Raw genomic sequence first — 26,058 nt, 5'->3', positions numbered from 1 at the left:
GCTACAGAAAAGGTAGGTATAAGAGAGAAATTAATTAATCCCTTAATGTAATTTATAAATGTAATTACTGAAATCCCTTTTCAACTACAAGCAGAAAGGTGCAGAAGAGGGGACACGGCACCCGTGTGTCCAAGGGCGGTGGGCTGCGCCCAGCTGAGCCAGGCCAGGCGGAGCCGCCTCCTCGCCCCCAGCTCAGCGCCGCCGCCGCCGACACGGCTCCCGGCCGGGCCCGGCACTCAGGGCAGGGCAGGGCGGGCACCCGCCGCCGCCCCCGCCCGCCCCGGCATCGCCCCGGCGAGCGGGACGGAGGCAGCGGCCCGGCCCGGCCCGGCCCCTCCTCGGCGGCTGGCGGGAAGGAGAAGAGGAAAAACACACAAAACCACCCCACTGCCGGAGGAGACGCCCTCCGCTTGGGCTCGCCCACGGCCGGCGTGGCAGCCAGTGCTGCCCGCCCCGAAGCGCGCCCGGAGGCGGCCCTCTCCCCGCCGGAGGAGGAGGAGGAGGAGGACGAGGAGGTGGTCCGGGAGGATGCTGGCGGGGCTGGGGCGGGCGGCGCGGAGCTGCTGGCCGCGGGGCGGGCGGGATGGCCGCCCGCCGCCCTCAGCGCCTCAGGTAAGGCGGGGAGCGGGCGAGGTTCACCGCGGGGCGGCGGCGGGGAGAGGCGGAACTCCCCCTCGCGGCCGCGGCCGCCTCGCCTGCCTTCCCCCGGGGCCGCCCTGAGGCGTGGCGGGGCTCGGCGGCGGCGCGGAGGGACAAAACTCGGGGGCAAGTGCGGGACGGGACGGTGGTATCCTCGGCCGGGCTGGAGCTGGAGGGCGCCCCGGGGCCAGGGCCAGGGGGAGCCGCCACGGCCGCGGTTGGCGGTGCGGGGCCGGCCGAAACGGCCGGCGGTGGGGCGCCGGGGCCGCCGCCCGCCTCCGTCCTCGCCGCTGCGGGAGTTGTTTTGCGTTGCTTTTCCGACTCCGCGCTGGTCGGAGGGTCGTAGGTGAAGCGCAGGCTGCTGCGGTGAAGCGCCTGAAGTACAATGGGAGCGCGGAAGAAAAGTTTTTCTTGGGTGCTGTCGCGGAACTGCCTCGTACGTGCAAAAATAATGAAGTCAGTCTGCCTCTGAGCTCCTTTTGGCTTTAAGAAGTCTCGGAGATCCTATGAGTTGGAAGGGTGAAGGAAGAAGTGATGGCACGATGACTGAAGATCTGCTGGCCTGTGGGACGGCGCAGTTGTAGAGACCCGAGTGACTGTCTGCTGGGAGAGGAGGCAGCTTAATCCTCGATTATTGTTTTTGATAACAGAGGCGCAGTGTGTGCTTGCAAACGTTGCTGTGATGAAGCACGACAAAAACCCATCCCCGCGTCCAGGGCCCATGCGTAGCAAGGAGGTTGCCGGGGCACGTGGTGACATCCACAAACGGCGGCCTGGGCGCTGTGGGGCTCCTTGGTGAGCAGCTTCCGTGGCCCGGGTCTCAAAACCTGAGGTGGCCGTGGGAGTTGAGTCACGCAGAATGAACTCTGAACTTCTTGCCAAGAATTGTTGCACAAACTATTCAAAAACCCTGTTACAAAATTCCACGGTATTAATTTGCCCCACCTCAGTTAATTCGAATGGCTCTTCTTTGCTTTGCCACATGCGTATATGAGGACATTTAAGAAGGGAATTTAGGGTAGATACTGACTTAGCCTCCTTAGTTTTCTAAGGTTCAAATGCGGTGTGCTAAAAACATCTTGCACCTCACTGAAAGCATTTACACTGACGTTCAGCACACACTGATATTGCATATTCAGTTTGTCACCTCTTAACTTCTCCTGGGTGCTGCTTTGCAGGCAAGCTTTCTGCTTTTTTAAGGCTCTAAAATGAGACTGAAAGCTGATAAAGCTTCAAGAAGAGACACCAAAAAGGAGAGGAGGAGGAGGAAAAGCTCTTTGGCAGCACTGCCATGGTATGAAAGAGCAGAAAAATGATCGTCCCTGTTACTTTATGGGATGGAACACAACAGTGATGTGGCTCAGGAACTAAATTCTTGCACTGAATTTGGAGAATTTCTTGCACTGAGTTATGGAGAGGGATGTTGTAGTGTTGAGGAAAGGTGTTTAATGCAAGATTTTGTTTATTTCTTAAGTGGAAATTTTTGGAATCAATATAAAATGCTTTTCATATATGCAGTCCAAGGTTCTAGTTTTTCTACAGAGTTGCTAGCATGATTGATAATGAAGCATGTTTACTAATTTCCCCCTTCCTGCTTTCATCTTTGGGTGCCTTTCGGTTTTTTGACTATGTGCCTGCAGAACACTTCAGGAAGTTAAAATATTTGTTCTTATAAATGCTAAATGAATAGCCTGTAGCTGTAATGTCAAGCCAATGAAAATAAAAAACGTCCCAATTGTTACTGTAGTTGTTTAACTCTTTAGTTTTCGATGTAATGCAGAATGTCAGATTACGTACGTCTTGTCCAGTGCAAATGCTGTTGTGATTATTTAGGGTGTTTTTCACCAGTATTTTCTGTTTTATCTTTTTTTGTTGCTGTTGCGCGTTGCTAGCTCTGCTGCTTGCCGCTGCTATTTGGGTGAACAAATATTTTGCCTCTAGCTCTGGCAGGAAAGGTTGGAGAACTCGCGCGGGACTGCGGAAGGCGACGCTCCGTCACTGGATGTGGTATGGTGCCATCGCAGGCCACCTTCTCCAGCTTGTTTCATGGTGTGTTTGGTGATGGGAATCAGTTCGCCCAAATACCATTTGGGGCACTGACTGTAGATTTCCATTTGTAAAGCTGGAGGCGATACTTCAGTGGCCACACGGGGTTGTGGCACACGTACGTACTGCGAGGTATTCAAGGGTTACTGTGTTGGCGAGCAGGTGCGTAAGCACACGGTGTATTTGTGTGCTGTGTTTTCGACTAATAAATACACTGCTGTGGGCGCAAGTGAACAGTTATTGCAATGGCTAATTTTCTCTAAAAGCAGGGATTGCTATCCTAAAGAGCTGTATCCTTAGTTGTTAGCTTCTCAGCTCTGCTTTTAGGCAAAATCAACAACTCTTCTGATGGCTGTGGTTAGCTGCTTTGTCTTCGGAGCAATGCTTGTACAAATTTCTCTTTATTTTGTAAGGTTGAGTTTTTTGTTATGTATGGGGCTTTTTATTTTATTTTTTCAAGTGGCTAGTGCTTAGGCAGAAACTTAATTTTCCAAACTAAGTGAAAATATTGTATTGTGTTCTTTGTTCAGGCTTTCTTATTGCACATAATTTTGTTCCTGAAATGGTGAGGTTCATTTTGCTAGAGTCCCAGATTTGTAATGCTGCAGTTATTTTGCATGTGGTGAAACCTAAAGGGTGCCAGCTCTTTCGCTTCCTCTTCGCTTGCACGTTTTAACTCCCGCAGCTCTCCCCTTGCTTGCGCTGCTCTCCGGGAGGAAAAGCTCCCCTCAGCACATCGCAGTGGAGAACGACGTGTTAATGCAGATCAAAGCTTAAAACTGCTGTGTTTTTTTTTTTTTGTGTATTTATAAACCTTCTAAGCAAGGAAACATTGAAGGGACTGAATTTAACTTTTTTTTTTAGATGATCCTAGTTAGTTTCTCTGTAGTGCTGAATCTGACTGATCTAAAATTGTGGTGTTTTGTTATGACCATTTGTATATGGGAGATTCCCAGTTTAGTCCATCCTGTGGAGATCTGTACCAGCATGCACACATCACTTGGGGTGGGCAACCATTGTGGAAGCCTGGGTTATGCTGTTTCTCTTAGTTTAAAACCAGGTTTCTTTGCAGTCATGCAGCGCCATTCTAGCTAAAACTGTTTCTATGCTGTATGAAGATGCTGGAGTGGTGAAACTTCCCCTGCAAAAGGCAGGGCTTGCTTTGAACAACTTTGAGTGAGGAAACTAAAATGGGAAAACTTCAATTTTTTCAAAATGTGAGTTTATTTAACACCATGAGTTCAGAATGCATTCCCTTTTTTGTGTGCCAAGTTCTCTTAAAATTGTGCCTCTGGAATACATTGGCGAGGGGAGATTGTGTGTAATCTGGCAAGATCAAATTGCAAAGGCTTCTGTGAAAAACATTACGGATTTGTTTTCTTTGTTGGTTAGGATATCGCATATGCTTGTTGCTGAGAGGAGTTTTCTTCCTAGCTGCAAACTGCAGCCAGTAGGAGAGTTTATCTGCAGAAAGCAGAGTCAGGAGGGTTTTATTTTTGTTGGGTTTTGGTTTTGGTCGGTTCCCAGTGTCATCTGTGTCTGTCACAAATGTTCTTTTTAATGCTTTCAGCTGATAAGTTGTTGACCACCCAGTTCCTCAGGCTGGCTTGAACCTTTTTCCTGTCCTTTCTGTTAATTTTAATAGTTATTCTTCTTACTTCCAAATTACCATAATGGTCCCAGTATTATACCTCTCCAGTTTGTCCTCCAGTTTTATAAGCAAGATCTAAATGTGTCCTGATAACCACAGGATAATTGGAAATGTGTTTTTTCATTTGGGTTTCTTTATTTTGCCCCTTTCTCTTTTACTCTGCTGTTGGGATTTCTAAGATGCTCTGTCAAAGCAGCAACCCCAGGACATCCCAGGCAGCTACAGAGAAGTGAATTATCATTGAGTGTCTTGTGCAGTTGAATATGCTGCATAAATGTGCTAAAGTCCCTGCTTTGTGTTTTCAGCCTACTCAGGTCCTTTGGAAATTGAGACCTAATTGGAGCCAAGAAGTGGGAGTAATTTGTGGCTGCTGGGCCTGTTTTCCCTCCTCTTTCCTTTCCTTCCCTTCGAAAGCCTTGCACAACAGAAGTTTGCTTGTTGATCCAAGTCTTGTTTTTGAAACAGAAACCTTGTGCTTACACCGGCGTTTGTCAACAAAAACATACTCCCCACTAAACTGTTTGTTTATGGAAGTATTGTTCACTCTTACAAATACTAATTTCTAAATGCTTTAAAAAAACCTCTTTAGAAGATCTCTGGGCTTGCTGTTGGAAATGCCTCTCGCAGCAAGTTCCTTTATTTGCCTTTGATACTGTCTCTATGCCAGAATAACAGGATGCCACTGGGAGTGGCTGCTAGCCCTCTGCTGTGGTCTCATCTCATCAGGCTGCTGGGAGGTGGCTGTTTTCTCTGATAAATACACTTGTGATATATAGCACAGAAATGCACCATCCTTTGTACTTCTATATATACTCTAATACATTGCTTTTCTTCGTCTTTTCTCTGCAGTATGGATTCTGTAGTAACTCAGCAGGTTGTGCAATACTCTTGTACGCGCACCTGTAATTACCTGCAAAACACTCATTTCCTCAGAGGTTTAGGAAACTTCTAATAATCAGCTGCACTCAGTGTTTGAAACTGGCATCAACAGTGTGACTTCTGAAAATTTTCGGTGTTTTTTTTCCACCAGGAAAAATGACAGAAAAGCAGCAAATTGGGATGTGTAGATCAAATCGGCTCTCCTTGCATAGCATATTAGGATGCTTTTTTGCCTACTCTGAGTAAGCGTCAGTAGTTGCGTGTCTCTGGTGTTTGTGTGAATATGGCGATTCCTAAGAAAGGAAATGAAAACCAGCTCCTGCAAGGCTGGAAAGGACGTGGTGATCACAGGCTTAAAGAAGTTGGAGCTTTTGTGTGCTTGTGTGGTATTGCAGAAAATGTAAAGAAACCCTGACACTGAAATGCTGGGCTAACGTTACTATCTGTAGCGGATTCTGCATAATATTTTAGCAAACTTCCTGAAGAGCTTTCTTGTATGTGATGTCAGAGTAATAGGCTGTGCTTCCTAAAGGTTGGGAAGTACATTACTCCAAATATATCCAACAGGCTTACCATAAAGGAAAATAAAAATTTACGTAACTGTAGTGACATTTTGGTGTTTTTTTTTTTTGTTGTTTTGTTTGTTTGTTTTTTAATTTAGAATGGGGGTAATCATACCATGAAGCAATACCTTTATTGTGCACTCTGTGGTTAATAAAGGAGATGACAGAAAGTGGTGCTGTGATTTCATTTGAAGTGGATGCTGTGGTCATAGAAACAGTGCTGTAAGTGTGAGGTCGTTTTTAGTTTGGGTTTTTTTTTTTTTGGTTGTTGCTCATGAGGTGAGGAACATTTAAATCTGGCACTGTTCCTTCTAGCACTCTGGGCAAAGCCTTTACTCCAGCTTTTGTGTACTGGTAAAAAGACTAATACTAAACCTCTAGAGGATGTCTGAGAAAATTGTATTGCAAGTGTCTTAGGTGGTGTGAAGCTTTACCACAAGTCACTGAAGTGCTGAGTACTTAACGCTGTTTACAAATCTAGTGCATGTTTTAAGAATGAGAGTCTCTTCTGATGATGGGGATTTTTTATTCTTTTTACATTTTTATGTTTTAAAGTAATGTTTTAAAGCTTACAGGGCAAAAATGGAGACCCTATTCTAGAGCTTAAATATCTTAATTTCTGAAGAGGTGGGAGAGGAAGGGAAGAGAAATACAGATTTGTTTGGTTGGTTTTTGTTTTCTTGTTGTGAGGACTTCACCTTCTGAAGTCCTTCTTAGACAGTAAGATTTTTGGCATCGGAGATGAAGCAAACAAGTATGTATACCTGTTCTCAACATCTAGTTAAACATTAAAATCTTAATTTCCCCCCTTCCCCTTGAGGGGAAATGAGCTGAAGGAAAACGAATGGAATGGCTAGGCTTGAGCCAGGCTTGCTTTCTCTAGGATCATCCTCACCCTGACCGCGTCCTTGCAAGTCAGCGGCTAAGGTGAATTTCTCATTGGGTTGTGCACTGGCAGGGGGTTCCTGCAGCCAGGTGAGAAGGCAGTAAGCTCTTTGGAGCCCAGAGGTGTTTCACAGTCACTTGTGGCCTTGTTATAATATGACGTTAATTAACTGTCTCTTCAGGGCGTGTACACCAGCTCTTGCTCTGGGTTAGTTTCTCTTCTCTTTTGCTCTTTTCCAGAAAGATGAAGGAGTGAAGCAGGTTCTCTGTGTTGCTGCCTTGTCCTCTGTCTTGTTGTCACGATATTGAGTAATACCTTGGTGATTAGGTTTGTATGGGGAAGAGGTGGCTTTTTATAAGGTCACTTCTGCCACTCTTATGACTGCTCACTCTGTTGTTTCTGGTATCCCAAGCTAATCTGAGGAGCCCAACAACAATTAAATTATTTATTTTGTGAACTTGTGTAGGGAGGCTAGGAGGAGGACAATTTTCAGGCCTGCAAGTTATTCGCTGTGACTTTTCCCATGCTTAGCTGACGCATGAGTCCTGGATCATCTTGAAATTGCATCCAATGCAGGTATTGTTACATGCTGTCCCCAATATACTTTGCGTTTGCAGGGAGGCTGCTCTTTAATTCCTATGATATGAGGAGAGTGGCTTGGTCTATAAAAGTACTGCTGTACACCCATTTGTAATTGATACAGCATATGAGGAGTCAGTGGCGTGATCATGGTGAGGGTAGATGGCTTACGGGGGATGCTTGACCCAAAGTCCACAATCCCCAAGTGTTGGGAAAGTGCAGATCTGCACTCTGAAGGTCAGGTTCATCACTAGTAAAATAAATTCCTCATGTAAGAATGACTCTATTTACTGTAACACAACAGCTGAAGAGGGGAATAGAAGTTAAAAATGAACATTGGTCAGCTGCCAGCCTACTAAAGATGGCAGCTTTGTAGTCCATAAACTAAATGCCCTTCATCGAAGAGGGGCTGGCCGGGGCAAGCAGCCCGCTACTCCGTGCGGAGCGTCAGGTGTCAGCAGTTGGTGCGAGGACAAACAAATAGTGTTGGGCTTGTGTGATGTTGACTGGCGAGCACAGCCTCCCCTTACTGGTGAGGAAACATCGAGTGCTCCCTCAGGCTAAAACGGAAAAAGATGTTTACTTTATAAATGGGAAATCTGTACCTCTTAAAAGCTATATTGATCATGTTGAGCACAGGCAGCACATCTTCAAAAGGACATAAAAATTGAGTACATTATACTTAGCCAAGATATAATTTTCTTTTTTTACTACAGATAAACAATTTTGAAGCAATTATCTTCACATTTACCATTTGGTCATTTTAGATGAAGATTACTTCAGTCTTTACATTCTAGTCAGATGGAGAGAAATAAACTGTCTTCTTTGAAGAAATGTTTTGTTTATCTGCAAAGTAGGCAACGATTTCATCTTACCAGTATCTCCCCATTGGTACTTAAAAGTATAGTAAGAGACCACAAAGTTGATTTAGAGATCACAAAAGCATCTTTAAATGTCTTGTATATTTGCCAGAGTAGAAGGAAAATTACATTACTCTTCTTTCTGGCAAATCAAACAATATATCACGAGGACATCGCCTTGCTTAGAGTGCCGTGATGGGGAAAAGACGAGTGCTCTCCATGTGTGGTGCAGTTGACTCTTTTACCTGAAGTGCTTATGCCATACTGTTCACAGAACAACGTTCCTAATGTTTTGTTTGAGGTTTCTTTTTTCTAGGGCCTGACCTGACCTTCTCTGTACCTTCTCATGTGAGCTATTCATCACTTGATGTTCTGTACTTGCTTTTTGAACCAGACTGTCTCTGCCTGTGACAGCCCAGCTGTGAACCTATTCTGTGGTGCTATCTGTGGAAGAAAGACTCTTTTTATAAAACATATCCCTCACCTTTATGTGTTTGTTCTAAATAGAAGTATAAAAGTGCCAGGCCCCTGAGATAACAGCAGCACCTGTGCTCCTAGGGACCTCTGTGGCCCCAGCTGCTCCTCGTCTGGCCCCTCTAGGCTGTATTCCTGCAGTCCTTGAAACAGAGTCATGGCAGAGTTCCTGATCTGAGGAGCAAACCTGGCGCAAACGCGGGCGCGCAGCTGGGGTGCCTCTGAGGGCTGCAGTGACGGGATGGAGGGAGGGTTGGTGCAGCGGTGGGCTCGTCGCCAGGCTGAGCTCGGTAGAGGCTGGGTGCTGAAGGGGTGATTCAGCTGGGAGTGGGGCAGAGATTTTGGCTAGCCCAGGGTGTGCAGTTGAATAAGTGTGTTAGCAAATAATCAAGTTTTAAGCTATCTGCAATACATTAAGATGGATTACACTGTCCAAAAGTGTTTGAGAAGATAGCAAACCCACTGCATAACTACAAGGTAGTTCAGCTTCCCTTCCCTGCAGATACTGCCTGTGTCTGCCTTGCCCTAGACAAGGAAAGAAACTGAAAGAAGGGCTTACAAAAGGTAAAGTGAAAACAATTACAAAAATATAGGCCCAGCAGAAGAAATACATCTGTAATAAAATAAGTACTAAGTGAGAAGTTGAGGTTATGATCTTGCTGTGCTAGATGCTCTACCCGAGGCTAGCAGTTCTGAATCAACTGAGGGTTGGAAGTCAAGGATCTTGATCAGTGGCTCAGGTAAATATGTGATGCTGTCAACATAGATAAAATAATTGAAACTTAAAGGCAGTCATCTCTCACAGCTATATCATAAGAGCTGCGTATCTGATTTGTATAACTTAAGTGTTTTAAGTAGAATGGATACCTGTGAAACGGCAAGATTAGGAGTTTATCTTAGCTTCTCAGTGGATCGGCTTCAATTTACTGCCCCCGCCCCAATTTTGAGGATTTTAAAATTCCAGATAAAACTACCAGGAAGTTGTTAACAACTCACTGGCTTCTTAAAAGACAGCAACAGTGTTTTTAAAGTTTATACTGACTCATGAATTGACAGAATCAAGGGAGATGAATTCCCCAGCTCTGTAAATAATAGTTTTTTTCAGAGCATGAGTTACGCTAATATTTTTAACTAAAGGTAGGAAGACTCTCAAATTTGGGGAGGGAGAGAGTGGAGACACGACAGCTAGCGATCTTGAGCAATCTATTTATCTCTGCCGCCAGAGGCAAGCATGTCTCTTCGGCCTTCCTCTGTTTCGATTTGGCTGCCGATGGCCCTGAACTATGTTTAAACAGGAAAGCTGAATCAAGTCCTCGGAGCTCTTTTGTGAGGGCTTTTGTGCTCAGTAATCAAATGCTGGGATTTGACCCTACTCTGTATCTGTGTTAGTTGGGGCTTTGCTTTTAGTTTACATGTTCCCTTTTAATCTTACATGCTGCTGGTGAGACCCTGGATTCCTGTCAGCGCCTTCCCAAAGGCTGCTTTTAAATGAGTCACGAACTATTCAGGCATCACATTACTTGTGTTTGTGGCACACCTTTTGGCAGTTTGCTTGTTGGCTTGGAAAAGTTTTTGAACTTTTGAAGTGTGTTCCCTGTAATATCCCAAAGTATGAGCCTTGCTATAGGTACAGCACAAGGAGACTGTGAAGGTTCAGAATGGGGGGGGGTCTTAGGGGTTTTGCCCTCGGTTGACTTGGGAGATGACCTGCTGCAGGATGAGTTCCAACTCATTTAAACCAAGAAAAGTCTAATAAAAATCTTGAGACAAGATTTCTGCCGGAATGTATTCCCAGGCATTGGCACCACAGCAATTACCTCTTGTCATGGTTTTAGCAAATTAAATTGCAGTCAGTTCTGACTGGTAGTTGCTCAGCTAGCTGCAACGGCTTTCAGTGAAAAGCAGTTTCTTGTAAGGCAGGTAACGCTATTTTTTGCAGAGCTGGAGCTGGTCCCAATTTAATATGTAAGCACTGAAATTTCTGCACTGAGTATTCTACCACTTTTTCCTCATTTTGATCTGTTGGTTGTCAGAGCATTCTCTAGTATTCATTATTGTAGTAATTTTAAATAACATTATTCATCTGAAGCCATAAAGTTTGACGTGCTATAGGATATGAAACTATAGTTCCTATTTAGGTCCGTGTGCTTTAGTCAGAAGCCAAAGGTGTGTACTCAGTGTTTGTAGCCCTTCTGGTGTAATAAAATCAGGCATGCTTAGAAGATTGCAGTTTGAATGTCGAAGTGTTGAAGTTTCAGGCTTGGTCTTGCAGTGCCCTTTGACTGGAAGCACACTGAAAATGTGACTGAGCTGGAGTAATTTAAAGAGACATCAAATAGCCCAGGGCCTAAAACTGTATTACAGCTGTTAAACCATGCATGCTCCTTGGAGTACTGACCCCAAGCTGTTCTTCATGGCAGTGGAAGTGTAGAGTGAGTATATTTTGCTGTAGAACAGTCCCCAATATGACTGTAATCTGGGCAAACCATCACAGTGGTGCTGTTCTTCAGCATTTCATAATGCTGCACGTACCGTAGCTTGTTTCCTCGTGAGTTGGTTACCTCTCCTTCTGCGGTGGCCACATGACTCTTGTTTTGAACAGGGATGTAACTGTCTTTGGGGGTTCCCCTGAGGCAGTCAATGAAACCTGTAATCTCATTGGCGTTCAAATATAAATGCGGTTTTGGGAATTAAGATCTTATAACCGTACAATCTACCACTAACAATTATAGCACATCTCGTCTTACTTGGCATTAACTATCAGTAGTTAATGGTTTTCTTGATATATTACAGAAGCTTTTGTGCAAGTTATGAATATTCATAACTAATGCAAGACGTAACTGCATAAACTTAAATAATAAGGTAGATGGTATCAAAAGTTGTTAACAGACTTAAACAAAAATGCTGATGTTGATTATTCCTGTGCTGCTAATAATTTCGAATGTTGTATAACATTTAGAATTGAAGCCCTTAGACCCTGCTGTTGGCCTTTGTGGTGTTCCTAATAGTTTCTAGGTTTTGGATGAGGCTCTGCAATGGTGGCTCAGCCTGTTGTGTAATCCCATGACTCAAGGACTTGAGCTTTAAGAAAAATACAAAACACCTCGTGGCAGCAGTCAGAGCAGCGAGATCTACTAGAAGAAGCCAGCAGCAATGTGCTGGTTCACAGGTCAGTGCATGCTCCTATGGCATAGGCTAATCTCATCTGCAAGTGTGCAAGAGAAAAATAATGTATTTCCGTGGCACGAATTTTAAATACTCCATGTGCACAAGCAATACAAAGTTCTGGGAGTGGCCATCGTAAGAAACAGTCAACCAGCAGCTATTCCTAGGCCTGGAGCTGACAGGGGAACCCTCTTCTCTGCTGTTTTTTTTTATTTTGTTTGTAGCCAAACTCAAAACTGGGATGGCCAGTCAGACATTATATTTATATCGGGTGTTTGCTGGTATCAGAGGTGCTCCCTTGCTGCTGTTAGAAATTCACCGGTGTGTGTCATTGAAAATGGAAAAAAAAAAACCAGTTTCTTGGTGTTGCTGACACCACACAGAGCCCAGCCCAATGCAGGTGGCCCCCAGTTTGTCTCTAGCTCCTGCTCCGGCGCCTCACTGCTCTTTCACTCGCGAGGTCACCATACGGTGCAGCCCGAAGCCCTGCAGACTGGCGAGGGTCATGCTGCTGCAGTGCTGCGTTCTCAGCCACTACGGGGTCGTGATGTGGTTTTCAGTGTTCTCAGGGGAACCGCTTCAGGGGGAAGCCAGAGCTGCAGGAACTTCTTTTGTTCCCTGCTTTCATGCTCTGTCCCTGTCCCCCTGCATGATGAAAGCAGAAAAATCCAATGTCTGAGTTCAGCACATATTCAGAGGGAGGGAAATGTTGAGCAACAACGTTTATTCAAAGGCAATGCTGAAAGCACAGAACTGATGGACTCTTGTGTTTAGCCCAAACTATGGATATTTAGTGGGTGGTTTGCCTACATTGTTATTGGTTCATTGGAGCATGCTCTGCCTGGTGTACCATGGTGCGCTCTGTGCTATTTATATCCCCTCATCAGTGCAGACCTATTCAGGCTATCCCTTTTTGTTTAAGTTATTGTTTGATAGCATTAATTAATGCCTCTGTTTAAATTTGAGTGGTTTGCATGTTGTTTCAGAGACTTCAGCTGCAACAGGTAAATATGGCAGATGGTAGGTTTGTATCTGAACTTCAACTATCTTATTCTGAGGGTGAAAGGAAAAAAGACATGGGGGAGCCAACCTACAGATACTGATCAGTCTCTTTATACTCTCTGTAGCTGCAAAACAAGTGAGGAAAGACATTTTTCAGTATGTTTATTAATCCATATAAAATCCTTGCTCTTGGAACTGGCACACTGAAAAAGGATATTGCAGCAAAATATGGTGGTGTCAAAGAGATTGTGACTGTATTTTTCCATGTACTTTCTTCCAGCAAGACATGTTGCAAATGTCGTTATGAGTCTCTATTGCTCACTTGTTAATCAGACTTTTTTTTGTCTAATTTGCTAGGCTTTTGGTCAGCCATTACTGAAAAAATTCAGATGCTATTTTGCACTCCAGGAAAACTCTTACTGAGTCCTAAAGGCGTGTGTTGTAAGCCACTGTGGCTTCTCCAAACTGCAGTTTTCTCAAGAAGGTGCAAGTTCTATAATGTGAGAAAGATTTACAAGAATCCTTTTACTGTGTATTTGTTGGGAATTTGGCTCAACTCCCAGTGTCTTTTTTTCCTCACAACAAAGCAATAGACAGTCTGAAGCATGGCTGATCTCATTTTCTCCATTTTGGTAAGGAGAATGGTGAGCTGATAGTCCTGTGCATCTGCATTTCATATTGCAGATGGTCTTGGATGCAGATTGGACTCTGTGGGCATGATTATGCTTTTCACTGTGGCTCGTTCTGAGTGGGCTGCTATATCCAGAAAACACTGTCCATATGGAGAGACTAGCTGGGATCCTGGAAGCAGTGTGTAGCTGCTCAGTGTGTTGGTGCACCTGGACCAGAGAGCCCTTCTGTATCGTGCAGTGCGCATCTAGTGTGCTCCTTCTCCCTGGGTCGGGAAAAGAGCGGTGGTGCCAGAGCTTGTTTCAGGCTCTTGCTTCAGGATGCAGCTTTTTGTCTGAGTGTCAAATTCACATGGTAACATAAACCAAAATGTTTCCTTAACCAAAGTAGGTTAGTTATAGGGTATATCCAGCAGTGTCCTCTGTCTGCGTTCAATCACTTGAGAGCAAGCAGTCCTTCAATATTTTGTGTGTGTGTTTTTTTCTTAATGCCATAACTTCTCAGAAACATTAAGCACGTCTTTTCTAAACAAGTGTTATGGTTCTGTGTGCTTGCCTTCCTTTGGGATTTGAGCCTTTAAGGTGGATTTGATTAGTTGGGAGTTTTTTCAAGCTCTTTCATAGGCAAGAGGTTAATACATTCTTTTATGAAAACTGAGATTCTTAGCCTGTAGACAAGCAATTACAGAAGATCTGGAAAAAATAGTACACGGATTTGGAGCATGTGGAAGTCTGAGTAGCTGATGGATATATTTTGCTGTCTGGCATTGGACTTTTTAAAATTTGTTTGTTTTTTTTTTTTAACTTGGTCAGCAGTATTAACCTAAGTTAAAGATTGGCGTGACTGTATGTGAAGGGTGTTGTTTCAGAAGGGAATGAGTTTCAGCATCAAGCTGATTTTTCAAACGAAGGAAGTCTGATTATTGCCTTGATAATGTTTCAGGTATTTTCTCTCACAGTGGTTTTTGATCTCATTCAAAAGTGAAAAATACTTTCAGCTTTAGTGTTCAGCCTCTCCTACATAAGGAGTCAGCTAATCTGTATTAGCAAGACTTAACACAAAGTCTGCTCAAGCAGACATTGTTTTGCTAGTGGAATTTACAAACTGCTCAAAATAAGAAGGACGTACTGGCCAAAAGACTACTTTTGCTGGTATAGCTCCATCTGCAGTAGGAATTCTGCCTTTTGAAGTGTATAACCAGCAAGGATTTTCTAGCCGAAGACCTAGAGCTGGTGAGATCCAAGGAATTGGTGTTAATCCTAGTATAAGAAAAGAATCAGTGTAATTATCTACCTGGTTTTGTCTACATGAGATGCTCTATACTGGGAGGTTTGCTGGTATAACTATACTGCACATCTCTCTCTGTAGAAGTGGCATAATCTTTTTTGTGGACACTTTGAAATTCCCATAAACAGGAGACATAACATTGTAATCAGAGTTTTTGAGTTTAATTTACAGCACTTACTAGTCAGCTGTTTTCTGTCTACTTTGAAAGTTCTAAATGCAAAATACTTCGAATAGCATGATATTGTAATATATTTATGCATTTAGTTTGGGGTAGGATATTTAAAATTATAAGGAATATGAAAGAGTACGAGCAGTGATGCTCTGATAAACATACAGGGAAGTCTCAAAGTAATATCTAGCTGTGTAATTGCCACTAGCTTTTGCTGTTGATTGATCATTTTCTATATTGCGGCTGATAGCTTTGATAATTAATGGGGAAGAAAAGTTCAGTGGATGTTTTTTTTATTAGACAATTCAGAGCTAGTAGTACTCCCATATATATTTATGGGACTCCCATATATATCTGTATCTATAGTGTGTATAGATATATGTATGGGATATATATCTATATAGGTATATCTATGGGACAGGTAGATAGATAGATAGATATCCTGTGTCTTTGTCAAGATGTTTCCTGGTGATAGCTATATCAATAAGCTCCTTCCTAATGTTGACAATGCTTTAGCAGACCTAATGTGAAAACATTTTAAAAGTATATAACTCCATTTTTAGGGTCTTAATTATAGTGAGGCAAGAACTAAATCAAGTGTTTGAGCCAGCTGAACACTAATCACGTCTGTCCAGTGATGCTGTAAATCAGGGTGAGCAGCTTGTCAAGAATTAACATGTCAAATTGTCTTTTTCTTTGCCAAAGCAGAGGTTAAGCATGCTGATGGGTACTCAGTGGAAGCCAGAGGTGCTGTCTCTCAAAGAAGCAAGATGCTGCCAGCCAGTCAATTGGTGGTATCTCACCTCTAAGTGACGCAGCGACTCTCAGTTGCTGTTTAGTGTAGAGCTCTGTGGGAGTCAGGAGCTGGGGGCTGATGCCTCAACACACTGGGACGCCAGTCCTGTGCCAGCCGCCAGCGTGGTCTTCAGCATTAGCCACAGACTGTCTTTTTGCGCCCACACCGTGGGATGCTGATCTCTCCCCTCGTAGACAGGACAGAGGCCAAACAGGAAACTGTTTTTTCTCACCCACTGACAAATGCAACATAATTGTCTGCTTTGTTGCTACTAATGTTGAAGTAAATTTAACTCATGCTAATAAAATGCCTACAGAGTGAGTCCTGCATTCTTAGTGGAATACAGAAGTGAAACAGCGGGTGTGATAATGACATCTGCTGTTTGCTATGGATCCAAAGGTATGTTTGGGAGTGCGGTCCTGGATTACATTTGTAATGGTGCTGGTGGGAGTTGAGCCAGAGTTACAGAAATAAGTGATGTTCTAAATTCTCATTAAAAAACCCCGTTTATTCTGCTGAAAATGGTCTAACTAGAGCATTTTGCTGCAAATCAGAGAAAGGACAAAGAAACTTTCATTCATATCTTTGCAGTGGCCCCTAAAAGGCCAAAAAAGAAATTGCAATGTTGCTTAGACCCACAGATGTGTCCAGAACCGCACTTCAGATTGGCCCTTTGGATTTGATACCTATGTAGCATTTTAATCAATATGAAGGTACATGATTTTCTTAGCAAATAGATTTACAGATTGGGACCCTGTAACTCCAGCTCTTGGGCTTCTTGGGTAAAGCCTGTTCTTTTCTGTGAGCTGCTCTGGTGATCCCCTTTGTTTTGAATGCTGACGGGAGGAGCAGAGCTTTAGAGGATTCAGTTCACTCTTTCCAAGGGAGATCCGAGTACAGTGGCTATTGTAAGTATGATTTTAACAGGCTCAAGACAGAAGGAAAGAGGCAATGAAGAGGGAGACGTGATAGTTGTAACTGCAGCCACTCCCTCCTCCAGACTCCCCGGGGAAGGAGATGCCCAGGTGCTGTAATCTTTGCTGTGTGGAGCTGTGGGCACTCACTGTCTATGGCAGAGAGTTGCCAGGATGCATTTGACATCCTCAGGAAGGTGCAATAAATTGGGGCTGCTCTACATTTGCTACTGACCTTTCCCTGTAGCTTCTGGGGCCTGGAATTGGCTAACAACTTTTTCCATGTCTGCGCTTCCCCACCCCGATCTAAACCCAGCTGGAGAACCGTTGATCCATAGCTGTGAAATGCCACCCCTCTGCCTCCTCTAAATAGAGAATAAGAATCCATCTTCCCCTCTGCTAATAGTTGAGAAAAGAGCAAGTTTTTCTAATTTGTGAAGCGGGAGCTCATGAAGCGTAGAACAAACATTCAGGTGATGCCTTATCTGAACAGATAAGAGGAGTGACTGAAGTTGACCTCAGACTAAACGCTGTTGTAATCTGTTAGTAGGATTTGTTCACATCCCAGAGTGGGAATATGCTTACATTGCTAAATAATGGTTGCTGTCAGCTTCAGCCCATAGGGGAGGATGAAAGCATGATGCTAAAATATAGTTAAGGAGAATCGAGCTGAGAAGTATGTTGGCATGATTCTGGTAGTTAAATATTTACCAGAAGCAGACTGCTCTTAGAGCCTCATTTTTCTTCATCCATCAGTATAATAAGGTAATAAACCATGCAGAGATCATAGTTCTCCAGAGAAATGACTGCAAAGGGTTTTGCTTCTTGAGCAAGGACAATTAATATCTGATTCCTTTAGAAAAAGAAGCTAGAATTTATTGTGTGTTTGTTGAGAGTCACTGGAAAACAAAAGTTTCTGCCTGAGGTGTAGTGTTGGTGTAGCACAGCGTAAGGGAGTTCACTTCTGCGAGTATCAGGACAGGTCTGGCTGTAATAGGATGGCCGTTAAAATGGACATGAATTTAGTGGTTTGGTAGGGTCGGATTTTGCTGTTTATCAGCTGCAAGTTCAGTAGCTGGTCTTGTCTCTCTTTAGCCTGCTGTTTGTAAAGGAAGGAGTTTTGAAGCCTGCCGTCCCAATGGTGGTTTGTGTTAGTGTTTATGCAAGGCCTCTCTCCTTATCATAACTCACTTTTGCAGGCATGGTCATGAGTTTGATTTGGTCATGTCCCCCTTCACAGACCCCTTCATGCTCACCCTGGTTTCTCCCTTGGGCCTGAAATCCTTAATGCTCCTGCAGAGGTCCAGAATCCGTATTCCAGGGAAGGGGAAGAGCAGCGGCAGTAGGGCAGTGCCTGCTGTGTCTTAACGCACACAGCTGCTAACATCACCCTGCAGTGCTGCTACTGAACGGAGAGACCATGCTTACATGTACCTTATGTTTTGCGTACGTAGAACGCAAGATGAAGTTCTGAAATGGCCGGTGTATTTTTTCACAGGCCTTGCTGTCTCACTGGTGCTGGAAAAATAGAACTATTTGATAAAAGAGATGAATAACTAGATTCCTCTTGTGTCTTAGTGAAATCCAGTGGCATATATGTTGACAGAGACTCTGAAAGCCATCTGAAGAGCAATGTAAAAGTGACAGGCTTTAGGGGGATCAGCGTAGTACTTGTTTTGTAATTTTTGTTGTAATAAAGTAAGCTTGAAATTGCTTGATATTCCATTTTACTAGGCACTATCTCAGTGCTAGACAAAAAATCGCTAGACAAAAGGAAAAGACCAAATGTAATACCTTTGTGTTCCTCCCCATCTCCCTTGGAGGAAACCCACTGAATTTTGGCACTTCTGAAAATGATTTTAATGATGAGGAAACCATGTGAATATGCAAGAGTGGTAGGAAAGACCAGTATAATTTTGTGTTGTGTGTGTGGGAGGAGTTGTTTCAGGGGAAAAGAGAATAAGAGCCCTGGTATGACAGTACCTGATATATTATATTAGGCTTCAGTGGTTGTATTACCATAAAGATATTGATCATTGAAGGGAACTCAAAAGCAGTGTAAATGGGTAGAAGCTGTATAGATTAATTTTTGAGGAAAAATTTAAAAATTAAACATGCATAACTTGTCTAAGCAGTGTCTACAGGGGTTCATAAATCTAACAAGCATGAGAGGTGCAAGCGCAGAAAAAGAGAGAAGAACTATGTGTATAGTCAGGGATAAGGCTGAAGTAGAAACTTTAAGTATCGTACCTGTGACTTCCTGAGAATGAAATGGTCTGAGCTATTATATACCCTCCTTTGGGAGACGGCAGGAATTCATTACTTGGTGTACGCAGAGCTACGCTAGACAGAAATCTAATAAATATGTAGTAAGAAAAATTCAGTCCTTCTAGGGTGATTAGATGTATGTATTGAGTCTGGCTTTATCCTGTGACATTAGTCATATTAGCCATCGGCATTAGTTGAATCTAGCGTGAAGGACACACAACACAACAAGAGTTAACCATGCTGTCTTGGGTCCTACAAACAAATGTGGATTTATAAACCTGACAAACTCCTCATTCTCTTCTCATCCTTGAAGACCAGGTTGAGGGGAGGAGAGTGTCACAGTCCTTTTGTATCTCTCAAATTTACAGGACATTATGTATTATGTAAATTAAACTTTATTTAATGAGCTCATTAGGAAAGAAACGAACATGTCAAATGAGCTCAGTGCCCTTTGTACAGACTAGACTAACATGTGAATTCATTAATTCATCACTTAATTCGTGAGGGTTCTGACTCCTAAGCTCTCTGATTCATAACTTGTGCACCTGTGAGCAAAGCAGTTCCCTCACTGAGGGTGGGAGTGCTCATCCTTCCTCCTCCTGCAGGCCACGGGCATCCCTGGGTCACACTGGGAAGCACAAAAGCCTCAGCAGTCCGGCTGCTGATGGATCTGCTTCAAAAGGTAAGCTGAAGAAGTTGGCTCTATACTGTTTCCATAGGTTAGTGGATTCTGAAAAAAATGCCAGACAATCGAAACGCAAGGGTGATGGCTGCAGGAGACAGCAAGCTGCAGGTGGTAAGAGCTGCATAATGACCTTTAGCCCTTCCTACCCACTGTGCCCTGCCAATGCATTGCTCTCACTCTGACTTAGTGCCACTGCTCCCAGCATACATCAGGCCTTGGGATGGGCTGCACGTTAGCCAAAACCTGAGCCGGAGCTGAGTGAACAGGCACAGAGAGGTTCTCTCAGACCTGCCTCTCCATCTGATGGTCGGGCTAAAGCTAAGTGATAACAACTCCTCCTCCTTTGCCAGGGACTCATTCTTAGACCTTTGCTGCTCTTCTTTGGGATTCTCCTTTGAGAATGTACCAGTTGTATTTTCTGCTACTTACGGTCACTGAAGTAGGCAGGCATGACAAAAGTCTACCTGAAATGGGCAAGAGTCTGAAGCAGAGTTGGCTGCTGTACAGCCGCTGTGCTGCACTTGTTGCTTCCACTTGTTGCAGCTATTTTCTATGTTTAGCAAAATAGCTGAAGGCTATGAAATTGGATCTCCTAAAACCACGTTGCTGAGTGTCTTTTAATACATGTGCTCTTTGCAGTGATGGTTGCAAGACAAAGCAGAATCATAGTGTGACAACGATGTCAAGCTGACATATTTTGTGAAACCCATGTTAAATGCACTTGTATTTTGCTCTTTCAAATAGGAGACATGTACAATGTGCTGGGGAAGGGAATAAAAAAATTTTTGCCATGTTCTCATTCCTCCCTGGGCATCCCTAAGGGATCTGCCCATCCACAGTTGGGTGGGGGGATGTTGAGCTAGCTGGCCTCTTGTCAGGACCATGATGGGTCTGTGGTCAGTTCTTGTATTCAGTGTGGTTCTTTCTCCTTGACACCTGGTCTGCTGTGCCCCCAAAATACAGGCAGCAGGCGGGACAGCACCCCAAAAAAACCAAGGTCCTTTGATCAAAAAATAGCTAAATCAACAAAAATATGCACTTACAAAAAAAAAAAAGTAGGATTTAGATGGTATAGATTTAAAATTAAAAAGTTGTAGGTGCATAGTTTAAAATGTAATGTTTATCTTGGTAGGGGTTTATTTTCTGCTGAACAGGGAAGTGCACAGTACTCTTTCATATATGATGCAGAAATGCTACTTTGATACACAGGTTTTGTTCTTCGCTCCACCATAAGCTTTGTGTGTTACCTTTGGCAAGTCACTTAAACTGTGTTGTTTTTTCAATCTGGATAAAGAAGTAATTGTACTTCCCTGCCTGCAGCGGTTATCTGAGGATCAGAGGCAGAGATGCTCAATTATACTGTGAAGAAGAGACTTATAATCAAATTAGCCTTAAGTGCTCTAAAAGATAAGAACATGTTTCCTGCCTCCAAGCTTTCCCTCTTTTCCAAAGCAGGGTTTTTTTTTTTGTTTGTTTGTTGTTGTTTTTTTTTTAATACTCTTTTGGCAGGCTCACTGCTTTGTTGTTGAGTAGTGAATACTGACAGCTGTTACATCCTGGGTTGAGGTGCTCTCTACTGTCTGTGCCTGAACACCCAGTGGTGAAAAATAAAACACTGGAAAGGATTGAGATGCCAAATGTTCCTTCTGTTTCATATTTAGGACGCCAACTGTGATTACCACGTAGAGTCACGCTGTTGAAGCGGAAGCACCCTTCAGAGGACGTGAAGTGAAGAGCTGCAAAGGGCTGTCTCAGGGCACCCCCTTCTCCTTTCTTGACTGGTGTCAGTCAACTCCTGACTGTCACAGGCTGAAAATGCAGGACCTATCAGAGCAGCCGCTTCTTGAGCACCAGCTGTAGTGAGACAGGACTGTGATTTTCTTTCCACAACAGGGGCTAAACAGCAACATAGACTAAAGCTGACAGTTTGATGTAAAGATGCAGCACCCCATGGAGACCTAGGAATCCTGCAGCCCTACCAAAACTTTTGCTGTTGTTGCCAGTTTAATTTTCAGAAAGCTCTTATTCTTTCCTAGATTTGAGCTCTATTGTTATTGTTTAAATGCAGCTGTACCTTGGAGGGTTGAACTCATGAACCATGTTGTTAATTTAGTCAGGTAGTTAACAATTACTTTATAAAATCCCAATGCAATTACACAGTGCAAAGTAAATACAGGTTTTCAGCACTTTGACTCATATACAGGTATGGTTTTAGCTTCTGGAGCTTGGCTAAATCTTTATGCTCTGGGTCGATGGATATTGTCGGTAGTTGTTCCAGTTCAATCATCAGTGAAATATTCAGATTTATAGTCAGCTTAGAAGTGAAGCTGTCAAAACAACTTGCCTGATAATGATAAAGAAATAGCTATCAAAGAAGTGGCAGGCAGCTTCCAGTCTGAAGTGTTTCACTTCAGAAATTCCAGCACTGTTTGCATTTTGTATCATTTCTGATAAATGCATAAATAAAAATTGTTTCTGATTTGTGTTTTTTTTTAAAGGATTTTGAAATGTCCAAACTTGTCATCTGGCTATTGTTCTTAGTGGGTTTTGACTATTTTGTCTTGCAAAGTAGGAAAGAAAGAGGAAATAGATGAATGACTACATGTCATGTTGTAAAAAAAAAAAAGAAAAACCACAGTGATGGATGAATTTGTATAGCTTAACTGCCTGACCACATTGTCTGCAGGCAAGTGGTTCAATCTTATTGTTTTAATGTTTTCAAAAGAGACTGTGATATTAATAGTAGTGTTGGTTAAGTACCCACAAGTAGAAATGCAGCAGTTGAGGTCAGCTGTTTCCCATCCAATTTCTTAAACACGGGTCTACTTTTCAGAGGAAGAATATGAAAGGAAATGGTGCTGTTGTATGGATCTGCTTGGCTCCATGTAGAAGGCTTTCTTTCACTCTCTAAGGATAATAGGAATGGGCTGTGGAAATGGCCTCATCTGGGATCCAAGAGAGGGCCTATTATGAAACCAAATGTGGACTGAAAAAGAGGGCGCTTTAGGGAAGTATGCCAAAGCTGCAAACAGAAAATCATCCTTCCGTGCAGGAGCGACGAAGATATTGTGTCTTTGCCTGCCACTATGCAGCGTCCACCTCAGAAATAGCTGCTGACTGCTTTTCTTGTTCCATTGCAGTAGTTTTAATTTCCTTTGCCTGCTCTTTCCATGCTAGTCTTTTCTTCTGTAGCTTCAAATGAAAACCATAAAGATGAGAAAAGCAAGAGGCAGAGATGCTCAGGAAAAAGCCCAACTCCTGAGGAAGCAGTTGCATCAGGTGAGAAAGCAGCATGTAGTCGGTGTTCCCTGCAGCATGCGGATTGTGGTCAGCTCCGCTGCTCTGGGATATTGCTCAAGTTTCTGTCTTTGTGCACGTCCCAGCCCACTAAATCCATGTCTCCAAACCTTCATTTGGCCTGGTCTGATATTTGGCCTGAGTGTCCAGAGAACTGGTAGCTATGCAGCTGGTGACTTACACAAGGTCATCAGGCAGAGTTATTGTCGTTGGGGATGTCTTTTACAGGGTATGTGCAATTCCAGCGGCAGAGGAAGATTTCAGGCAGACAGAGAAGGGTGAAGCAGAGCTCCGAGTACAAGCTCCGCACCTTGCCCTTCCCTGGCTTTGATGTGTCTGCATGCGCTGTGTGGGGGTCTCAGTCCCTCGTTAGGTGACCACCTGTTCCACAGTTTTGCTGTGACACTGCTAGTGACTACTAAATTGCTCTGTGCATCAGTGCTTCAGATAAAAGTCAGTGCTTTCAATATATACTTAGAATACAGCATAGTTACCACTGCAGCAGAATCCAGCTGTTCTTGTCACTCTCCTTTTAGGACACAGATTGTTTTTTCTATTCAGAGGACAACTGACTTGCTACTTTTTTTTTAATGGTTGATTTGTTCTGGGTTTTTTCTGACCCGGTTCAAGATATCCAGGTTCCCATAGGTGACTTTTAAAGATTAATTTAGACTAAGATGCTCTTCCCTGCTAATCTTTTTTTCTGCCTGTTCTTTTGTGCTCAGATTACAGAGTGAATCCACTTGAAATCTCTCCTGCCTCTCCTCTCCATACTCTATCCTTTCATTGTTCTCTCTCTCTGCTGGTTTTCTGTTGGCTGAGTTTCCTATTCTGACTGATCAGCTGGTTGTAGTGATGAAGCTGGGACAAGCCATTTTGCTGTGGCCCGCTCTCCCTATCCCCTTAAGATGATCATGAAATTGTCCTGATGTTCCGGAATGCTCAGCGAAGGAAATATGTGAGCACCTCCAGGCTAGCTGTGGGAGTTGAAGGAGTATTGGAGATTGAGAGCAGTGCTCCCAACATTCCTTGAGGCCTTTTTCTTCCACCCCCAGGGGTCTGTCCTTCCTGCCTTGCAGAGCTCCAGAAGAAAGGGGGTTTATCCTTATTATGGAGGGTCTGCCCACTCTGGGTTGCTCTTAGTAGTTGAACATAAGTCTAGAAACAAAGAAACTGAACCCTTAAGTTTCAGTTTATTTTTGTTGATATCTCAGGCACCCTTAGGGAAAACATAGGCTGCACCTAATACCTCTAAAATTGAGGTAGTAATAGCAAAACATAGGTGAGGTCTGGGGGTACGTAAGGAGCTGCGGAGAGAAAAGCAGCAAATCTGCAGTGCTATAGCTTGGTGTTGTGATGCCAACCACGTCTGCCCTGCTGAGCTCCCCTCTGATAGAATTAAACAGTACAGAAGATACAAACATCATTGCTGAAAACAGCTTTACAGCTGATGTACTTCGATTTTGTACCTTTAGTCCTGCAACATGGTGTGAAAGCTACAGCAACCCCTTCCCTCTACTAGGTTTTGCAGAACGTTTTGTTAGGCATACAGGTATTTTGGATTCGCTCTTTGGAACGTGAGGAGGTGGGATTCTCTCTGTTCTGTGGGAAACTATTCTGGGTAAATTTGAGGTATGTGCAAAACTGATGCAGAGCTACAGATCCTGTAACAGCCTTTCCTAATGTTTATATTCAGGTAGCCTGTAGTGATGTGATGGTAGGTTGCATAGGACAAGCTGTCATAGTTAGATGGCTCATGGACCTAACAAGCCTGTTTTTCTGCAGATGTGTGACAAATATTCCCCCAGTCACCCTTGTCCTCACCCACAGGACTTGCATTGTAAGGTAGGGAGTGGGAAGTGTCAGCAGGTCCCTGGCTGGTTATGCAAGAGCTCCCTATGTGCCTGCCTCTGGGAGTGGGTGAGCCTTTTCCTCCCTGGGGGTGTTAATTTGCATCTCTTCCGTTCAGCCTCCAATTTTTCCATGCAACATGCAAGAACGTAGTAACCTAGAGACCTCTACCATCTCTCAAGATCCAGTCAAAATTCGCTATAGGTTCCAAAGCTGTCAGGGTAAGGAGAACAGGCAGCTCTCTTACAGAAGCATTGCTTCCTTACAAACTTGTGCTATGATCACAGTTCATAGGTACAGTGCAATGAGCAGAAAAAGGGAGTAATTTATCTTAAGAAATACTACCGGAGGTGGTTCGACACTGTGGTCTCAGGTGGGGGGTGGCTGGGGAGGGAGGACGAGCGATGTCTCAATGTGTGCGCATCCTTCAATGCTCATTTCTGGCTAGGCACAGGCAATTCTGTGCCCTTAAAACCATGGGTTCAAGCCTGTCTTCCAGTGTCTCTTTACATGGAGGTAAAATTGTGGTGTTGATTTTAGAAGATAACTTCATTAGCCAGAGGTGGTTTTTTTTGTTTGTTTTTAATCTCATAGGCAGTGAGGACAATCTATTTTGCTCAGTGCAGCAGCATGCTGGAGAAGCAAAACAGATGGCAAATGGAAATCTTTGTAATTCTATGTTTAGATTATTTTCTTCCTTTTGTCAATTTACTTGTTACTATTTTGACCACTTTGGTCAGGTGGATTTGGGTGGGTGCTGGGATACGTGACGGCTCTCTCCCCATACGCAGCTGTTCAGCATGCTGGCAAGAGTGCAAGAGACTTCCTTTAAAGAAAAAGTCTCTGTAGACTACTAAAGCTCTTTGGGAGCTCCGTGAAAGTGGTCTCAGTTCCTGTGTTTGTACTCTTGGTTAGTATGAATAAATACCGTGCTAGTTTTTGAGAATTGGGTGCCACATGTGACAAAGTTTAATGAAAATACAGCATGATGTACAATTTATCAACACCAAAGAAAAAGCTATATGGTTCAGTACGTTATGGAGATATCACAAATGATAGGAAAGTGAGGATCTTCGGCAGATGTGACAGGCACTGGCAGACCACCTTGGAATCCTGGGAGGCTGAGCGGAGGGAGAGCTGCTTGCCATCACTACCAAAATATGTGTCTAGCTGGTTTAAAAACAAATCCCCAGACTTCTAAGCTCTTTGTTTGCCCTGAGTCCTCTCTTGATACTGCTCAATTTTATTCTCATCTAGCAAGCTCCCATGCAAAGCTACTAGAAGTTCAGAAAGTCTTGCTTGGGAGTCAGCTGCTCTTTCTGGCTGGTGAGGATCAGCAGCCCGGTGTGGGTGGCTCTGCCCTGGTTGCCTTGCTTTTAGTGGACCAGAAACAATACTCAGGATGTTCTCCTTCCTG

The 26,058-nt window shown here is 43.7% G+C and overlaps 1 protein-coding gene across 2 annotated transcripts in view; it reads left to right on the top strand.

Annotated features, from left to right (window-relative positions):
* The first annotated feature begins 219 nt into the window (after window positions 1-219).
* Window positions 220-26,058, top strand: part of MCUB (mitochondrial calcium uniporter dominant negative subunit beta) — a 55,039-nt gene continuing 29,200 nt past the window's right edge. Inside the window, exon 1 of one of the 2 annotated variants that reach the window (XM_075090670.1) lies at window positions 220-612. In XM_075090670.1, the coding sequence (XP_074946771.1) occupies window positions 529-612 (84 nt within the window). In that variant the 5' untranslated portion in view covers window positions 220-528. The remainder of the gene's footprint in view (window positions 613-26,058) is intronic. The other variant, XM_075090671.1, reaches the window with a different exon arrangement.

This window comes from Phalacrocorax aristotelis, chromosome 4 (genome assembly GCF_949628215.1).
Source record: "Phalacrocorax aristotelis chromosome 4, bGulAri2.1, whole genome shotgun sequence".
Classification (NCBI taxonomy): Eukaryota; Metazoa; Chordata; class Aves; order Suliformes; family Phalacrocoracidae; genus Phalacrocorax; species Phalacrocorax aristotelis.
Note: the sequence above shows the minus strand (reverse complement) of the source record. Positions and strands in the feature narration are given on the sequence as shown.